At 43.9% G+C, this 17,497-nt stretch overlaps 1 protein-coding gene across 1 annotated transcript in view; it reads right to left on the minus strand.

Annotated features, from left to right (window-relative positions):
• The window catches only part of atp6v1h (ATPase H+ transporting V1 subunit H), a 47,028-nt gene extending 31,642 nt beyond the window's left edge, over positions 1 to 15,386 (minus strand). The window contains exons 1-6 of the mRNA XM_080503952.1: positions 15,339 to 15,386; positions 14,042 to 14,186; positions 11,987 to 12,086; positions 10,536 to 10,625; positions 6,085 to 6,198; positions 2,740 to 2,844 (exon numbers count right to left, since the gene is read on the minus strand). Coding sequence (XP_080360078.1) covers positions 2,740 to 2,844; positions 6,085 to 6,198; positions 10,536 to 10,625; positions 11,987 to 12,086; positions 14,042 to 14,145 — 513 coding nt within the window. The 5' untranslated portion in view covers positions 14,146 to 14,186; positions 15,339 to 15,386. The remainder of the gene's footprint in view (positions 1 to 2,739; positions 2,845 to 6,084; positions 6,199 to 10,535; positions 10,626 to 11,986; positions 12,087 to 14,041; positions 14,187 to 15,338) is intronic.
• Positions 15,387 to 17,497: the final 2,111 nt, after the last annotated feature.

The raw sequence follows: 17,497 nt of genomic DNA on the forward strand, positions 1-17,497 counted from the left end.
GTCTACTGACGTCTTAGTAGGCGTTCCGTCTACTGACGTCTTAGTAGGCGTTCCGTCTACTGACGTTTTAGTAGGCGTTCCGTCTACTGACGTTTTAGTAGGCGTTCCGTCTACTGACGTTTTAGTAGGCGTTCCGTCTACTGACGTTTTAGTAGGCGTTCCGTCTACTAACGTTTTAGTAGGAGTTCCGTCTACTGACGTTTTAGTAGGCGTTCCGTCTACTAACGTTTTAGTAGGCGTTCCGTCTACTGACGTCTTAGTAGGCGTTCCGTCTACTGACGTCTTAGTAGGCGTTCCGTCTACTGACGTTTTAGTAGGCGTTCCGTCTACTAACGTTTTAGTAGGCGTTCCGTCTACTGACGTTTTAGTAGGCGTTCCGTCTACTGACGTTTTAGTAGGCGTTCCGTCTACTGACGTTTTAGTAGGCATTCCGTCTACTGACGTTTTAGTAGGCGTTCCGTCTACTGACGTTTTAGTAGGCGTTCCGTCTACTGACGTTTTAGTAGGCGTTCCGTCTACTGACGTCTTAGTAGGCGTTCCGTCTACTGACGTCTTAGTAGGCGTTCCGTCTACTGACGTCTTAGTAGGCGTTCCGTCTACTGACGTCTTAGTAGGCGTTCCGTCTACTGACGTCTTAGTAGGCGTTCCGTCTACTGACGTTTTAGTAGGCGTTCCGTCTACTGACGTCTTAGTAGGCGTTCCGTCTACTGACGTCTTAGTAGGCGTTCCGTCTACTGACGTCTTAGTAGGCGTTCCGTCTACTGACGTCTTAGTAGGCGTTCCGTCTACTGACGTTTTAGTAGGCGTTCCGTCTACTGACGTTTTAGTAGGCGTTCCGTCTACTGACGTCTTAGTAGGCGTTCCGTCTACTGACGTTTTAGTAGGCGTTCCGTCTACTGACGTTTTAGTAGGCGTTCCGTCTACTGACGTCTTAGTAGGCGTTCCGTCTACTGACGTCTTAGTAGGCGTTCCGTCTACTGACGTCTTAGTAGGCGTTCCGTCTACTGACGTTTTAGTAGGCGTTCCGTCTACTAACGTTTTAGTAGGCGTTCCGTCTACTAACGTTTTAGTAGGCGTTCCGTCTACTAACGTTTTAGTAGGCGTTCCGTCTACTGACGTTTTAGTAGGCGTTCCGTCTACTGACGTTTTAGTAGGCGTTCCGTCTACTAACGTTTTAGTAGGCGTTCCGTCTACTAACGTTTTAGTAGGCGTTCCGTCTCGGGAGCAGGTACAGCATTACGCATGCGCATTTTTTTTTCAAAAGGTGGAGAGGGCGGTTCTTTACTAAAATTCCTGAACATCCTCCTGCATACCTTTAACAACTATTCTGATTGAGAAAATCCAGCAAAACACAGAGAAACCAGTTCTCCAAACCAAAGATATCGGATTTCAATCCTTATTTTGATGTTTTCCTGCTAAAGAGGTAATGATGGTCTGTAATATTCTGAGCACATCAGTTCATTTCAAGATATTTCAAAGCAAACCAGACATCTCCATCAATTTGTTTAAAAAAAAAAAAAAAAAAACCTAAAACAAAAAAACTAGGACAGGAGATGACAGGTGGACATGTTCATGAAAAATATCCCGTTTGGTCACTTTACTGTATAAAAGGCCTTTGACTAACACCATGCTGGCAGAGAGATGAGGAACAGGCTGGGAAGGGACTGAAGGCCGGCTCGGGACATGTTGAAACAGTCGAGATGCACAGAAGGCAGGAGGAATCATTACTCAGTTGTTTTGATGGAGTCACTGTTTCCAGTGTACATGTGCCCAGACGACCCCCAGACTGAACAATGAGAGGATCCCACAGCAAAGAATGTTATTGTCTCATGAGGTTTCAAAGGGAGCCGCACTGTGGAGCAGTGGTTAGTGCGCTCGTGTCACAGCCAGAAGGTCCGGATTGGAATACCACCCAGGACCTTCCTGTGAAGCATTTGCATGTTCTCCCCACGTGTGCGTGGGTTTTCTCTTGGTACTTTGGTTTCCTCCCACAGTCCAAAATCATGCAGGACACTAAATTTCCCCTAGATGTGTTGGTTTCTATGTATTTGTCCTGTGATGGACCGGCGCTTCCTGCCCATAGTCCGCTGGGATGGCCTCCAGTGCCCCTGAACATGAATGGATTCACAGGCTAAAGAGCCAAAATCTTGACTTTCTATTTATTTTCAAACCCTTATTCCACAGAGTTTATGTGCAGCCATAAGCATTCATGACCTTTAGCCCTCTGATGGGCTCATTCCTCACATTAAGGTGGACCTTCTGTTTTCAAGGTTGCAGACTGTAAAACGATCACCGTACACACAGGAGCATGAAGAACGTTGAAAACACCATGGTTTTCATGTCAGCTCCCTTCGCTCAGTATCTGTATCGAAAATATGTTTTTTATTTATGCAGATGATGGTGAGTAAATGGTAGGAAATGTTCTCTTTGTTGGGTGAGAGTTGATACACTCCAACACTCCAACACTCTACTGTTTTTTATCGATCCCCCTGAGGTAATTTGGATTGAAAATATTGCATTGTGGGAGCAGTCTTTTTAAGATGTTATTAGAGACTCAAAACAAAAAAACACAATGGAAGTTTACCATTTTCACTAGAACGTGTTAAACGGGGTTTAAAGTGCATACCTCACAGTATTATAGACTGCTGTTGAAAACAGACAGTGAAAGTGAAACACACACCGTGGCTTCAGTTTATTAATGGATATGATGTGTTTTATAGAGAGCTGCTGGGTGTGTACCTGTGAGCTGAGCTGGCTCTTGATCCAGTTGAAGTAGTAGTTCAGATCACTTCCCTCCATCAGGTCACGACCCCAAGCAGCCAGCTTTGCAATGATCCTCGCTGCCTGGAGCACAAATAGACCACTTCACAGTCACATCAGACATTTCTGAGGAGCTGATGTGAAGAATAATACGAGTGCCACAGTTCACATGGAGACAGTCTGTGTGTCAAGCTCTGTGTTGGCCGACGTGTGAAAACAGCATCATTTGGAACACAACAGATGGTTTCATGATCACTTGTTTCTGGTTGTCATGTGAACCTTGTGTGCATATGAGCTTGCTAACTGGGAACATTCCCACTTCACAGCTTCCTGAGCACATCCATTCATTTATTCACTTAAGGACGAGGAGTTTGTACTGAAGTGGAAAATAAAGCATTCCTATTTGCAGTGATATGTTCTCAGAGGAAGCTTACACCAATCTTCACTTACAAAATGCTGTTTTTTTTAATATTTGATTTAAAGCACTTTGTGAAATCCCTGGAAGACATACATCATCCAGCCCACGTCATCAGCTCTACAGAATGTAAATCATGTGTAATTTATCTCATTTGTTCATTTTAAGCTGATCATTTCTCAGACCGATAAAAGCAAAAAATATCCATTCAACATTTCATCATTAACAACATTAATGTAGTTTCCAGGTAAGTGAAGTATTTTTGATTGGGTACTTTATAAGGAGATGCTAGCATCTCATGAAGTGGTGCTGTGTGGTAGTGGACAGTAGGGATGGAGCCAATCCGATCCAGTATTGGTCTCAGGTTCCAATATCAACGTAATTCATAGATTGGAAAGTTCCGATTGGAGATTTCCGATCCATGAGCCTCGTCTGCTTTACTGTTGCTGAAATAACTCCACAAGTCTTTCCATGATGCTGCTCTGCTCGCTGGCTGCAAAATGTGGAATGGATTTCCTGAACAGAGCAAGTCTCAATGAGATGTGGAGTAATGAGTAAGAAAATCCATTCCACAGTTTGCAGCCAGCTCGGAGGCTATCATAGTAGCACTGTGGTATCCAACATTTCGTGACAACATGTCGCTGTTTGGACGTGTTTACACTCTAAACACCACAAAGTAATGTGGGTGTTTGCAAAACCGTTGTACAGTGAGGCGCCGCTCTGCCGCCAGACATCATTGTTTTAAAACAGCAGGTTGCCGAGGAGAACAGCGCCAATCGTGGCATCAAAACAATGAATAGTTCGTTCCTGCGCTGTAGCAGATGATTCACACCTCTGTGAAGCTGCGTCCTACTCCACACTAAACTCTCTGAAAATAGTGTCAATCATATTGTGCTGCGTGAGAGCTGCAGTTTGTGCTGCATTGATAAAGAATTTCCCCAAGAATTAATGAAGTGATTCTGAGGTTTAAAAGAGAGAACTTGTTTATTATGAGATGACGACGTCACGCAGACCCCCACATTGTCCACATTGAACAAAAAATAGTTTTTAATTCCTTTTCTGATCTTATACTAACCTCAAATTGCCTTTTGGGAGAATAAATACATACATTGTATAACAATACATTGGTACATTTCATATTTTACTGTAGAGAGGATTTTATTATAGCCTCATATAATGTCAACAATAATGATAATAATATTAAAGCAAACCAAGGTCTGGCATTCGAATATCAGTATCGGCAGATACCCAAGTTTAGGTATCGTACCATAAGCCCCGCCTCCACCGCACAAAAAGTACCGGCCTAGACCGGTCTAAACCGCTCCGGTTCGCGTGTCACCACAGAAATGCAGTCTAAACCGCTCCAGACCGCTCCAAAGGCCACCGCTTTTCCGCTCCCCTTCCGTTGGGGTACCAGGACCATGGAATGGGTCTGAGTTTGAGCTGCTGTCTGCTGATTGGTCAGTGATTTACTACACGCCCTCAATATGTTAATGTATCTGTCTGCTGATTGGTCAGTGATTTACGACACGCCCTCAATATGTTAATGTGTCTGTCTGCTGATTGGTCAGTGATTTACGACACGCCCTCAATATGTTAATGTGTCTGTCTGCTGATTGGTCAGTGATTTACTACACGCCCTCAATATGTTAATGTTCCGGCTGAAGCCTCTGCTGTCAGTGTGGTCAGCTGTGCACTGGTTATTTTTATTTTCATTTTCTTTTCTTTGCTGCTCAACTTTAGTGTTTGTTGTGAAAGAGCGACTTGAGGCAGGGGGAGACCGGGGGGAGGGACTTTGCATCACGTTGGAGTTTTCTGTTTGCAGCATAGCGCTGGCCGTGGCGTGGATGCGCGTCCGGGACACCGGAGTCTGGAGCTTTCGTCTCCGGCGCTGACCGCGCTCCGGCAGCTCCGCTTTCCAGAGGCGGTCAGCGTTCTGTTCAACCGCGGTCAGTGGCGCTTTACCGCGGGGACGGACCGCAGAAGCGATGAAAAGGAGCTCGGAGCCTCCGTGTTCCGGCGCTGAGCTGCCGGACCGCGATCAGCGCCGGAGTGGAGAACCTCCTGCGTTTGAGCAGAAAGCTCAGACTCCCGTGTCTGTGCCTCAGCCAACCGGGGGGAACGCTCCGGCCACTTGCCCCACACCCGAGCGCTCGAGTGCGGGGCAAGTCGCTGGCAAGTGGCCGAGCGTTCGCTCTCTCACAACAAACACAGAAGTTGCGGCTGCAGCTCTCCACTGCAAAAAATGACTGCTGCAAAAAGTAACTTCTTTTTTTTCCGCTGCAAAAAATAACAGTGCAAAGTGGAGAATTTAAACAACAACAGAGGATTCATAAGATCTACATCTGACGATGTTCTTTTCTGTTATGTCACATTTCTGCGAAGCTCATAAGCCCCGCCCACTTTTCACGCTCCTCTCTGCAGTGGGGACGCGACCCAAAATTTCGGTCGGGGTCTCTATTCCGTACCGCTCCGCTCCGCCCCGGCACTTGTGTGCGGTGGGACCGGGGCTATAGTATCATAGGTTTCAGTACCATTCAGAACTTTTGCATGAAAACCCCAACTGTACCGGCACATTTTCTGCAGTGGAAATGGGACTTTATTGTCCAATAGTCTAACAGCCAAAGCTGCCTCTGCCTCTCTCTGCTTTCTCGGAGTATTTTAGTTTCAGTTGGTTGAGTTTTGTTTTTAGTCTTTGTTTTTATTTCAGCTGTTCCACTTGTCCTCGTCTCCAGCTTTGATGTTGTAACAATGAAGTGAAAACTGATCTGTTATTGACAATCTGGTGAAGGGAGATTGACTTGATTGGTAGAAGCATCCCTGCTCACAGTTCAGCCAGCCTTTTGTGATCTTGATGTTGTGAATGTTGACACATCTGTAATGAAGACGTTTTGGATCATCATACTCACCATGTGGACAGTGAACAGGTCCTGTCGGTTCAGCATGGGCAGGAAGTAGGACCAGGCCGTATTTTTGGTCTTCTTGGCATAGTCGAAGAAGATGTTCACCCTCTGATGGTTCTCCTGACGGACAGAAGAGGTTCATTCTCGTTTCAAATGTTTTGATGAAGAAGCCAAAGAGCAGTTATATATCGGATCCAATGATGTCATAGCTTCAATTTGCTAAAACTGAACATAAAAGTAAAATGGCACAAAAAGAGACAGGAAATATCAAAAGTAATAAATACAGAGAACAAACCGTCATCATATGAGTGAAATCTAGGGCTGCAGCTAACGATTATTTTAATAATCGACAACTTGGTCGATTATTTTTTTGATTAATTGATGAATCGGTTAAAAAAAACATTTTAATTGTAGGACGAGTTAAGATTGAACAAACCAAACATCAAATACGTTATGATTATTTAAAAGCACATAACTGAACCAATACAAAGATGTATACAATATAAATACATATATACACATGTATATAAGATGTATAGAAGATAATTATTAAATAAGATTTAATGTACTTCAGGGACCACATTACAATCCAATTTCACCCTGAGTGACCAGACTGGTCAAATATTGTTATAATAACCTTTAAATTTACACTTCAAAGTTTTTCTTTGTTGTGGTTACAACGTATGGAATGAAATTGTCTATTTTTACAAGATCAAAACGGTAAGGAGTAGTACGGAGCAGTAAGGTAAATCAGAGCCAAATATGGAGTTTTTCCTCCAGAAAGTCTGTAAAAAAGTAGGCGGTGTTTTGAGCTCCTCAGATATGTGACGTTGCAACAGTAATCTCAGCCGGGCAGCAGACCTTATGAATCCTCTGTTGTTGTTTACATCCTCCGCTTTGCACTGGTTGTTTTGTTTTGTATCCCCACATCGGACCGTGCTCCGGCGACAAGCCAGTTAGCTCGAGTGCCACGCCACAACTTCAATGTTTCAGAGAGAGCGAACACCGGCCGAGTGACGCATAAATCGTGCGACAACGAATCAATGAAATTCCTTGCCAACACTTAATAATTGAATTTTATCATTGTTGCATCCCCAGTTAAATGTTCAGATTATAATCTCTGTTCCCTGAAGAAGCGGAACAAGGTACAACACATTGTATGGATTGGGATATCACGCCTCTGCGAGGCCTGCTGAAGAGACCTCGATTCACGCCTTTACGGCAGATGATCTGTGAGGATGCATGTGAGGCTCCACCTGCACCATCACAACTCAGTTTAACAACCACTCTTCACAGAGCCCAGCTGAATTACAGGGCAACCAAGTGTTGAACCTCGTTCCTCTCCTTCAGGGAACAGAACTTATATCCAGAACATTTCGTTCCTTTCAGTCGATTAACTTGGAACGACACATATTGAATGGGACATATAGTCACGCCCTGCAGAGCAGTTACCAAACCAGAGTCTAACCTGTACCCTCTAGTACATTGTAGACTCCACAGAGAGGACAGACTGAGCCACTGAAGGAGCAGTCACATCCAGCCAATAAAACCGCACAAACAAGTGGGAATGAGCATTTAGCCGCAGCACAAACCTCACTCATTGACACCCCTTTAGGGGCCCATGATGTTCCCATGCCCCTGGTAGAATTTGCCCTCACACCGTGGGGCAACGGGATGCCTCTGCTGCCTGAGGCTAAGGAAATGGCTTCCACAATCCAGTGAAAGACTTGCTGCTTGGTCAGGGCCTTACCTCTGGCTGGATTCACAAAGCAGTCAAATAATTAGTCACATAACCGCACGCTTTCGGTGCAGTCAATGTATGTGCATAGAGCCCGTGCTGGACACATGAAATGTAACCTGTTCCACAAGACTCAAAAGGAGGGGGCACAAGCTAAAGAGCTCAAAGGCCATAGAACTGTAGGCCTCAGGGATGACCTTTTGTAAACATGCCACATTTGGGCACAAGGTAACCTTGGAGCCATCACTAGAGAACTGGGTATAAGAGGGATTCACTGAAAAAGCATTCAGATCATCCACTCTGTTAGCAGAGCACAGAGCGAGGAGCAAAGCAGTCTTGCATGTAAGAAATTTCCCGTCAACAACTCAGGAGGTTCAAATGAGGCTCTCATGTATGAGGCCCACGCACTCTGAATCATTGCCACCACTGCGGGGGGCAGGCCCTTTGCTAATAAGCTGGACCTTTCAACAGGTAACCATCTAATGTTGGGGATGTACAGCGCCGTTTGGGGTCGACTACCTAAACATAAACGTGAGTCTCTTTGGCGTGTCGTTGCTAGAGTCCCTCTCATCCCAGTCCCTCGGTTAGGAAGGCTGGCTCTACTTCTTCTTTGGCGTTGGGTCTCTCCAGAAGCTAAGAGGTGGGCCTTTACTCCAGGCAGATTGGCGTGGCGGTTGGGCTGGAGGCTGCTGTCTCACTGGCCGAGGGTCCTAGCTCGCCAGTGGCACTGCCTTTATAAGAGGGACTACAGGCTACCCAGGGCTACATGGGTGGCAGGCTAACCAGGCCGACTTTTACAGCGCCGTCAACACCAGGTCTCGAACTCGGCTAGCCCTTCCATGCACTCCATATAGTCTGCCCAGCTAATAGCGAGGACTTTGACTTGGAGCCCCTCATCGTCACATACGTCGTCACAGGTCATCTGTCGTAAAGGCGTAAATAGAGGTGTCTTCAGCAGGCATCGCTGTGCCCTGATATCCCATACAATATGTCTACCAATGGAGCTTCTTGATGCTACTCTCTGGCTACTTTTCAGTCTTGAAGCGCTTTACCGGAATAACATGTTCTGTCATCTATTATGTCAAAAATAGCAGCGAGGATGACGTTTTCTGTTATTGAAGTTTTAAGTCAGAATTAACGGAGCCATTCTACCGTGTGTCTCACTCGTCCATTGCTGACCTGGAATTTGAAGTGGCTCTGATCTCTTCACATTCAGACTCAGAAGTAAACAAAAGGACACATTTCATCAGAGGTTGTGTTTTGATTGACAGGGTCAGACACAATGTTTCACTGAGACATTGACTGCTACTACTATGCTAGGCACAGTGGCCAAGCAGTTAGTATATCTGACTCGTAACCCAAAGTTTACTTCCCAGCCTGAATGTGTCAGATAAGGCACCTCATAAAGTCATAATGCTGCCACAGCTGATTACCATACAGTTTGATAACTTCAGGGATGAATACCACAGTACAGAGTAAAGCTGTTGAATGAACACAATGTGAAATCTTATAATAACATGAAAAGTGAAACTAACATTACTTCCATTACCGTATTTTCCGCACTATAAGGCACCTAAATACCTCAAATTTTCTCAAAAGCTGCCAGTGCACCTTATATATGGAAGAATTGCTCTACTTGAGACTGCTATTTGACAGCTGAACAACCAGAAGCTTTTATTTTGACAACTCTAACTTCGCAACCGGATCTTCAGAGCGGACGACACTCCACACAACACATTCATCACTCGTTGCAAACCAACATTCTAACAAACCAAAATAAACTAGATGAAATAATGACTCCCTAAACTGGGGAACAAAAACACATAAACACAATCAACACAACACCAAACCCAACAACAACCCACAATAACCTCCAACAACACAAAACATGAATTCCCATCATGCCTTGCATCCTGAGCTCCTCAGTGCAGCCGATAGCTGCAATGAATTATGGGAGTTTCTGTTTGTGGTGTTTTAAATGCAATTATTGGGGGTTCTATTTGGTTTGTGGTGTCGGTAATAATTGTGTTGTGTTGTGTTTTTGTTGCTTAGTTCAAGTAGTTTAGTTTATTATTATTATTATTATTACCGGTAGTTGTAAGTTGTCAACCAGCAGTGAAGAAGGTTTTGTGTGTAGTGTCCTCCTGGCATAGGCTGCAGGTAGGACTATCAAAATAAAGTGTGTGCACCTCTCTGGGTGTTAGAATCAGTGGAAAATGTAACTTAATGGCTTTGAGCTATAAAGGTTATGACCACTGGTCTATTCCATGTGCCTTATAATCCGGTGCGCCTTATATACGAACAAAGTTGTAAATTATGTCAATCAATGCAGGTGCGCCTTATAATGTGGTGCGTCTTATAGTGTGGAAAATACGGTACTTTGTGCCTTTGTCTCACCACTGCTGTGAAATATATATCCTGAAATGATTGAAGAAAAATTAGGTTCTACTCTGCAGTAACAACCTTATAATAAAATATGTCATTCCATTTATTGATTAAACTGTTCAAAGATGAAAAATATTCAGGTTCGTCAGGTTCACCGTCCTGAGCAAATACTCATCTCCATCTGATCCGAGCTTTCTGATGAGGGTGTGTGTGTGTGTGTGTGTGTGTGTGTGTGTGTGTGTGTGTGTGTGTGTGTGTGTGTGTGTGTGTGTGTGTGTGTGTGTGTGTGTGTGTGTGTGTGTGTGTGTGTGTGTGTGAGTGTGTGTGTGTATACCTGCAGCGTGTCGTCGATGAGAGTCAGGATGTACTGCACAGTCTGCTCCTTGGAGATATGAGCCATCAGGTTTAGGAAAGTCTTTGCACACTGAGAGGAAGAAAGAACAAGAGCACTCGCGTATCTCATGATGAACTGGATGAATCCAACAAGCGCTGCTCATTCAAATGTGAGAGAAATTAGATTTACATGAGCCGTGTCACTGTCACAGTTCAGTGCTTTTCCCCATGAGGCTGCAGACGGACATTCATGTTCCTTCTACTCCATCTCGCTGAGGATTTGTTCCAAAAGCAAAGACATGGCCAGTCGAACCACCACGAGGAGTCACAACGGTACAACACTGAACTCAACGCTCACAGAGCAACAGTAAAGGATGATTCCATTCTTACACCGTAAAGGTATCAAGGCTGCATGGCGCAGTAGTGGTTAGCACTCTCACCTCACAACAAGAAAGTCCGGGGTTTGAGTAGGTGTGGAGCCGATCAGATATCACCGTGATTCATGGATCAGAAATTTCCGATCCAACCTACGGAGATTTCCCATCCATGAGCCTCGTCTGCTTTACTGTTGCTGAAATAACTCCACAAGTGTTTCCATGATGCTGCTCTGCTCGCTGGCTGCAAAATGTGCAATGGATTTCCTGAGTGAGTCTCAATGAGACGCGGAGTAATGAGTGAGGAAATCCATTCCAGTTTGCAGCCAGGCTAAAGTAGTAGCACTGTGCTACCCAAGTTTTCAGAACACGTCACTGTTTGGATGTATTTTACACTCAAAACACTGCTAAGTATCGACGTAGATGTTTGTAAAGCCATTGTACAGTGAGGCGCCGCTCTGCCACCAGACATCACCGTTTTAAAACGCCAGCTCGCCGAGGAAAACGGAGTTGACCACGGAATCAAAACAATGAACAGCAGCTCCTTCGCTTTGGCAGGTGATTCACACCTGCGTGAAGCTGTGTCCTACTCCACATGAAACTCTGAAAATAGTCCCAATCATTTGTGCTGCGTTAGAACTGGAAACACTGCAGTTTGTGCTGCGTTGTAAAATAATTTCCCCAGGGATTAATAAAGTGATTCTGAGGTTTTAAAGATGGAACGAGTTTATTATGAGATGACGACGTCACGCAGACCTCCACATTGTTGAAATGGAACAAAAATAGTTTGTACTGCTTCCTTTTCTGACATTATACTAACCTCAAGTTGTCTTTTGAGAGAATATATTCCTACATTTATTACTTTACTGTAGAGAGGAGTCCATTACAGCCTCATATAAAATCAACAGTAATGATAATAATATTAAAGCAAACAGAGCTCTGGTATCCGAATAGTATCACATATCCAAATGTACGTATTGGGATCTGAAGTGACTAAACGTGGCTCGGTGCATCCCTAGTTTGAGACCCTTCTGTTTGGAGTAGGCATCTTTGTTCACACAAAGCAGACTGAATGTACCTGATGTCCTTCTTTGGTCAGAATGGCCTGTTTTTCCTCAGAGTTGGCCACCTCAAACTTCTTGATGAACTCGCAGTCCTCCGCCGAGATCATCTGACTCCTGCAAAAAGAAGAATCAAGTGGTTTCATTGCAATGCTCCTCATCACGTGCACAGTGTGGTTGATAAGATTTACCATCAGACTTTATTAAACCTGCATGGGAAAATGTGGTCATCACAGCAGCCTGCCACGGCACTTCCTCACTTTGTTGATTTATAATAATAGACAGAGCTGTTAGCAAAATAGCATTAGCATTGATGCCCAAAGAGAGGATGAAGGTGTGAAAACACAACTGGCCTTTGAAAACTTCATGAGAAACATGGTGGATTCCAGATATTTGTGATTTTAAGACAAAGTCCTTTTTACGCTGTTTGATTGCATCAAAAGGAAAATGGAAATAGCAAATGGAGAACCACTGCAGGAGGGGGGTGAGCGAACAGCTTCAGCTCACGGAGCTACCACAGGTCTTTCATACTCGCTGTAATGTAATCAGTTGACTGTGCTCCTTCACACTGCAACAAGCCACCGAGACAACATTGAGAAATAATCCAGACAAAACACACACGTCATTTTCAATACTGAGTCACTTCTCAGGTTAATCATATCAAATACATGTTTAAAATTGTACACATACAAAAAGTGCTTTTTATATATTTATAAGTCCTTGTCGAGAAGAGTCAGTCTCTCTGTATTAAGAGCCACAGTGATCAGACTCACCGCCTCAGGCATTACTACTGGAAGTAAATCATGTGATATGTGGGAATGACAGTGAATCATGAACTCCAGCCAGTGAAGCAGCAGGCAGCATCAGGATGGTGAATCACTACTGCTTTTAGACCTGCAAAACTGAAAATACTCCCAGAATGTAGTCAAAATCCTGTCATCTGAACTCATCAGAGGGATAATACAGTTTTGGAGCTACAATAACTGACACTAAGCACTTAGCTGACAATATAGTGAAAGCAATAAACTCATTCTGGTCAGGTTTTGCTGGTAACCAGCTACAAACTGAAGAAGAGAAGTGAAAGAGAAAGATGTGTTTCTTCACTGAATGGGAGAGGAAACAACAATGTCACATTATTTTGTTTCATCATTTATTTGTTTTTTTTATTTTAACCAATTTCTGCAATCTACCAGATACTACACTATAAATTATATTGGAATTTATAAAAAAAATAATAGACCAAAACTTTATTATAGTTTATTGACCACAATCATCAAAAACAAACATGAATACAATTCTGAGTGGAGTAAAGATGGCTTCTTCTACTTTGAATTTCTCAGTAAATGCTTAAAAAACTCTTTTTTTCATGTCATAAAACATTTAATGTCAAATAATATGCTCACCGAGGGATGTTTTTAGTTTAAGTGAACAAATTGTGAGCAAATTCAGATCAAGATCTGGAAAAACACTTGGAAAAGTAGTACAACATATGTTAAAAGTGATTCTAAATGAAGGATAGATGGAGGGAGCAAATGCTGCCACCAAAGCTCTCTATGAAGCCTCACATATTGCATCTTTAACAGGTCTAAAACCTGGAGCTGTGGAGCCCTAGAGGAACTGCAGAGCCTCGTGAGCAGAGCTTTAGATTTGATATGTGCAGAGGAACTACTATAAAGTCATCACAAAGATCTAAAATTGATCAAACTACTAGAAACAGCAAGAAGATAGTAAAAATATATATTTTTTAAAACTGCCAAAAAGATCATGAATAGAAAAAAACAGGCAAAAAAAAAAACATTATATATATATATATATATATATATATATATATATATATATATATATAAATGTTTTTTTTTTTTTTTAAGCGCTAAAACAAGTTTAGACATGTTTCGTTGGGTTGTGGAAAAAAGTTGTCTTTTGGTCCTTAAGTCTGCAGACTGTCGTATAACATGAATAGACACAGATCTCAATGTGATGACCCTCGAGTGTGAAGCGGGACGGGTTGCTGCTCCAAGTGTGTGTATCCTGTGCAGGTGACGGAACCCGGTGTGTCTTTGAGGTGAACTCACTGGAGGTAAGACTGCCAGTTGACCATGGTGGCTCGGACCTCGGCTGCCTTGGCATCAATGACGTTGGTTGGGACTGCGGCGTCCACAGCGCCGCGGATATCCATCTTCTAATCTTTTCCCACACAGTTTGTCTTGGTAAAATTATCTGAAACAGAAATAGACACAAAATTAAACTAGCACTTGTGGAAAGGTCTTTAAAAAAAAAAAAAAAAAAAAAAAGGATAACTGGTCACAGACTGAACCACAATAACTTTCTCCTGAGCAGACCTGGGAAACCAAACACAGTGCAGGCACGGTTTGGGGGTGGGGGGTCCTAAGGCAGGAAGTTCCGCAGCACAAATGAACACACTTGATTTATACCAGGATGTTAAAAATGTAATATATGTAACTGCTGTCTCTTGTTTGTCTCACAACCTGCTGAACTGTACAAAACCTGCTGATGGCTGCAGAAATCAGACTTTTCCAACATGAACCTGTTACAGAGCATTTCACTTCTTTCTGGAGGTTTGCACAAACAAACTGAATTGAAGCAGTTGCAACAAAGCTGAAAGAGAAAACTATGAACAAAGGACGTATTTTTAAACATTTCACCATTTTGCAATCCAGGAGGCATTTTGTGGATATTATAGTTTTTTTCCATGACCGGTCATTTAAAACCATGTTGAATTAAATACTTAATCTGTTGACCTATTACAGAAACAATGGGGACACATGTGTTGTTAGATTAAGTTTGATCATCTTTGTTTGTCCATGTTTAAAGATCAGTAAACTGTCAGTCCACATTCATTCAAAAGATATAAAAACACAGCCAAAGAGAAACCCGTCTCTGGAGCAACGGATGTCTGATGATCACAACCAACCCGTGCGATTCGTGGGCAGATGTAGAAAATAATCTTTGATAATTTAATTCCAATCGACGTAAATTAGCGTCAAGCTAACAGTTAGCTCACCAATGTCACGACCAGTCAGCACCATCTTCTAGAAAACTGACACTAACCGAGGTACTGCATGCCCTGACACATTCAACTCCATCCATAGTGTACTCTTTGTATTCTTTACAAGACAAAGAAAAATAAGAAAATGACGCTATAAGCGCCACACACACGGTTAGCTGACAGCAGTGCTAGCGAGCAATGGGAACGATGCTAACGGAGGCTGGCAGTGCTAAAGCTGCTTCCGGTGCTTGTATAGAGGAGATTAAGCTAAAACCAGACGGCTCGCTTCAGATCAAAACAACATGTTCGTGTCAGAGTTTGATAAAAGTTGGAATCGGGCCGAATAAGAGAGTAAAACTCACCCTGTGTGAACAGCTGATATACGCCGTCACGTGTCTGTCATGTGATCACAACTCGGCCGCGCGCACTGGCTGAACACGGACGCATTATGCACGCGCATAGACAGACAGCAGTAGACTCACTATTCGTGTTGTCAGTTACTTTGAAAAACGTAATCAGATTACTGGTTACTAGTTATTCCTATAAAAGTAAAGTTATTTTATTGATTAGTCCTGTCAATATGGGAGCGCCACCAACGAGAACGGAATGCATTGCTCAATCACAGAGGGGGCACTTACACACATCTCCTCAGAGTCACACACAATGCACAGAAGTCTGTCAGAACAAGACAACGAGCAGGGTTGGGTAGTAACGGATTACATGTAACGGCGTTACATAATCAGGATACAAAAATGTAACTGTAATCTGTAACAGTACATATAAAATGTGTAATCTTGTTACAGGTATATTGGATAAAAACTGGGATTACTGAGCAGGATTACAATAGAAAATCAGATGGAATAAACTCGAACTGCAGCTGTCACATGCCATCTGCTGGCATTGCGACACTTCCCGATGCTTTCAGGCTGGCTGGCCCAGATGTGTTGCCATGGATACTGCAGCCAGCTGCTCCTGTTACTATGTGTGGAAGTCGGAGAAGTTTCTTAACCTCGCTGTACAATGCTAATGATGCCTCCCAGTCCTGAAAGTGCTGTGAACGTCCAGGAACTCTCACCTGAAGAAACATCTTGGTAGGATCAATCCCACTCATAGAAATTGAAAGCTTTTTCAATTTGTATTGTGGTTTGGATTATTTAAAAATATATCAGTGTTTTGATTTAGTTCAAAACTTATTAAGTGCAAGTTGTATCTGCTGTTTATAAGATGTGTCAATACACTGAGCAGACGACATATTCTATTCTTTCTTGCCTTTATTTTTTGTGTTTGCTGGTGAAGTAATCCAAAAGCAACTAAAAGTACTCTGGTACATTACATTTTTATTTTAGTACTTAGAGAAAGCAACTGCCCCCCTCTCCTCAACCTGGTCTCCAAGCAGGGAGCAGGTCTCTGCTGCAACCAGGATTATGAAGAGAGCACAAAGTGATTCACAAGAACCCAACCATGGTTCAGCCCGCTGGCAAAACACACTGTTTGGACTATCCCTTTGCTCTTTTCCTTTTTGATTTTTGTGGATCTGGGAGCCAGATGCGAAGCCACATCTTCTCCCCCCATCCCCCCCAGCTGCAACGATCTGCAGAAAGATCAGGTCGTGATCACACTCCAACACAGCTGCAAACCTGAGGCCTCCTCGCAGCGAACCGAGGGCCCTTCGAAAACCCAGTCCATGGGCGGTCCTGTAGAGCCCCGTTTCCACCACACAGAAGTGCGGGGATGGAGCGGAGCGGTATGGAGCGGTACGGCAAAGCGAAGCCAGAGCTCGGCTCCGGTACCCGTTTCCACCACAGAGAGGAGCTTATAAAGTGGGCGGGGCTTAAGAGCTCCGCAGATATGTGACATTACAACAGAAAAGAAAGTCGTCACATCTAGATCTTATGAATCCTCTGTTGTTGTTTACATCCTCCACTTTGCACTTGTTGTTTAGTTAACTGTTATTTTTTGCAGCGGTTATTTTTTGCAGCGGCAGCGCTGCAGCCGCAACTTCCTTGTTCTGAGAGAGCGAACGCTCCGGCGACTTGCCCGGCACTTGAGCGCCCGGGTGAGGGGCAGCACAGCGCCGGAACACGGAGGCGCCGAGCTCCGAGCTCTGAGCTCCTCTTCATCACTGCCGCGGTCCGTCCCCGCGATATAGCGCCACTGACCGCGGTTGAACAGAACGCTGACCGCCTCTGGGAAGCGGAGCTGCCGAAGCGCGATCAGCGCCGTGTTAAAATTAACCGACAATGTGCCGAGGCCCCATGACAGGAAAACTCTACTCGCCTCAGAGTAGGGAGTGAGAAACCACATGCACGCAAGGACAGAGACAATAGATACAAATAAGTAACTTTTATATGGCATGGAAAGATACAAGCACAATAGAGAGAAGTGAAAACTTGCCCAGCAACAGGATTAGGTCATGCCACTCGTGACGAAGCGAAGGGCAGATCCCAGGAGGAGAGGTAAAACAGACTGCCCTGCAGCAGTCTGGGGCTCTTGGGCCATTCTCTGCTCGTATACGAACGGT

Source organism: Blennius ocellaris (genome assembly GCF_963422515.1).
Source record: "Blennius ocellaris genome assembly, chromosome: 10".
NCBI lineage: Eukaryota > Metazoa > Chordata > Actinopteri > Blenniiformes > Blenniidae > Blennius > Blennius ocellaris.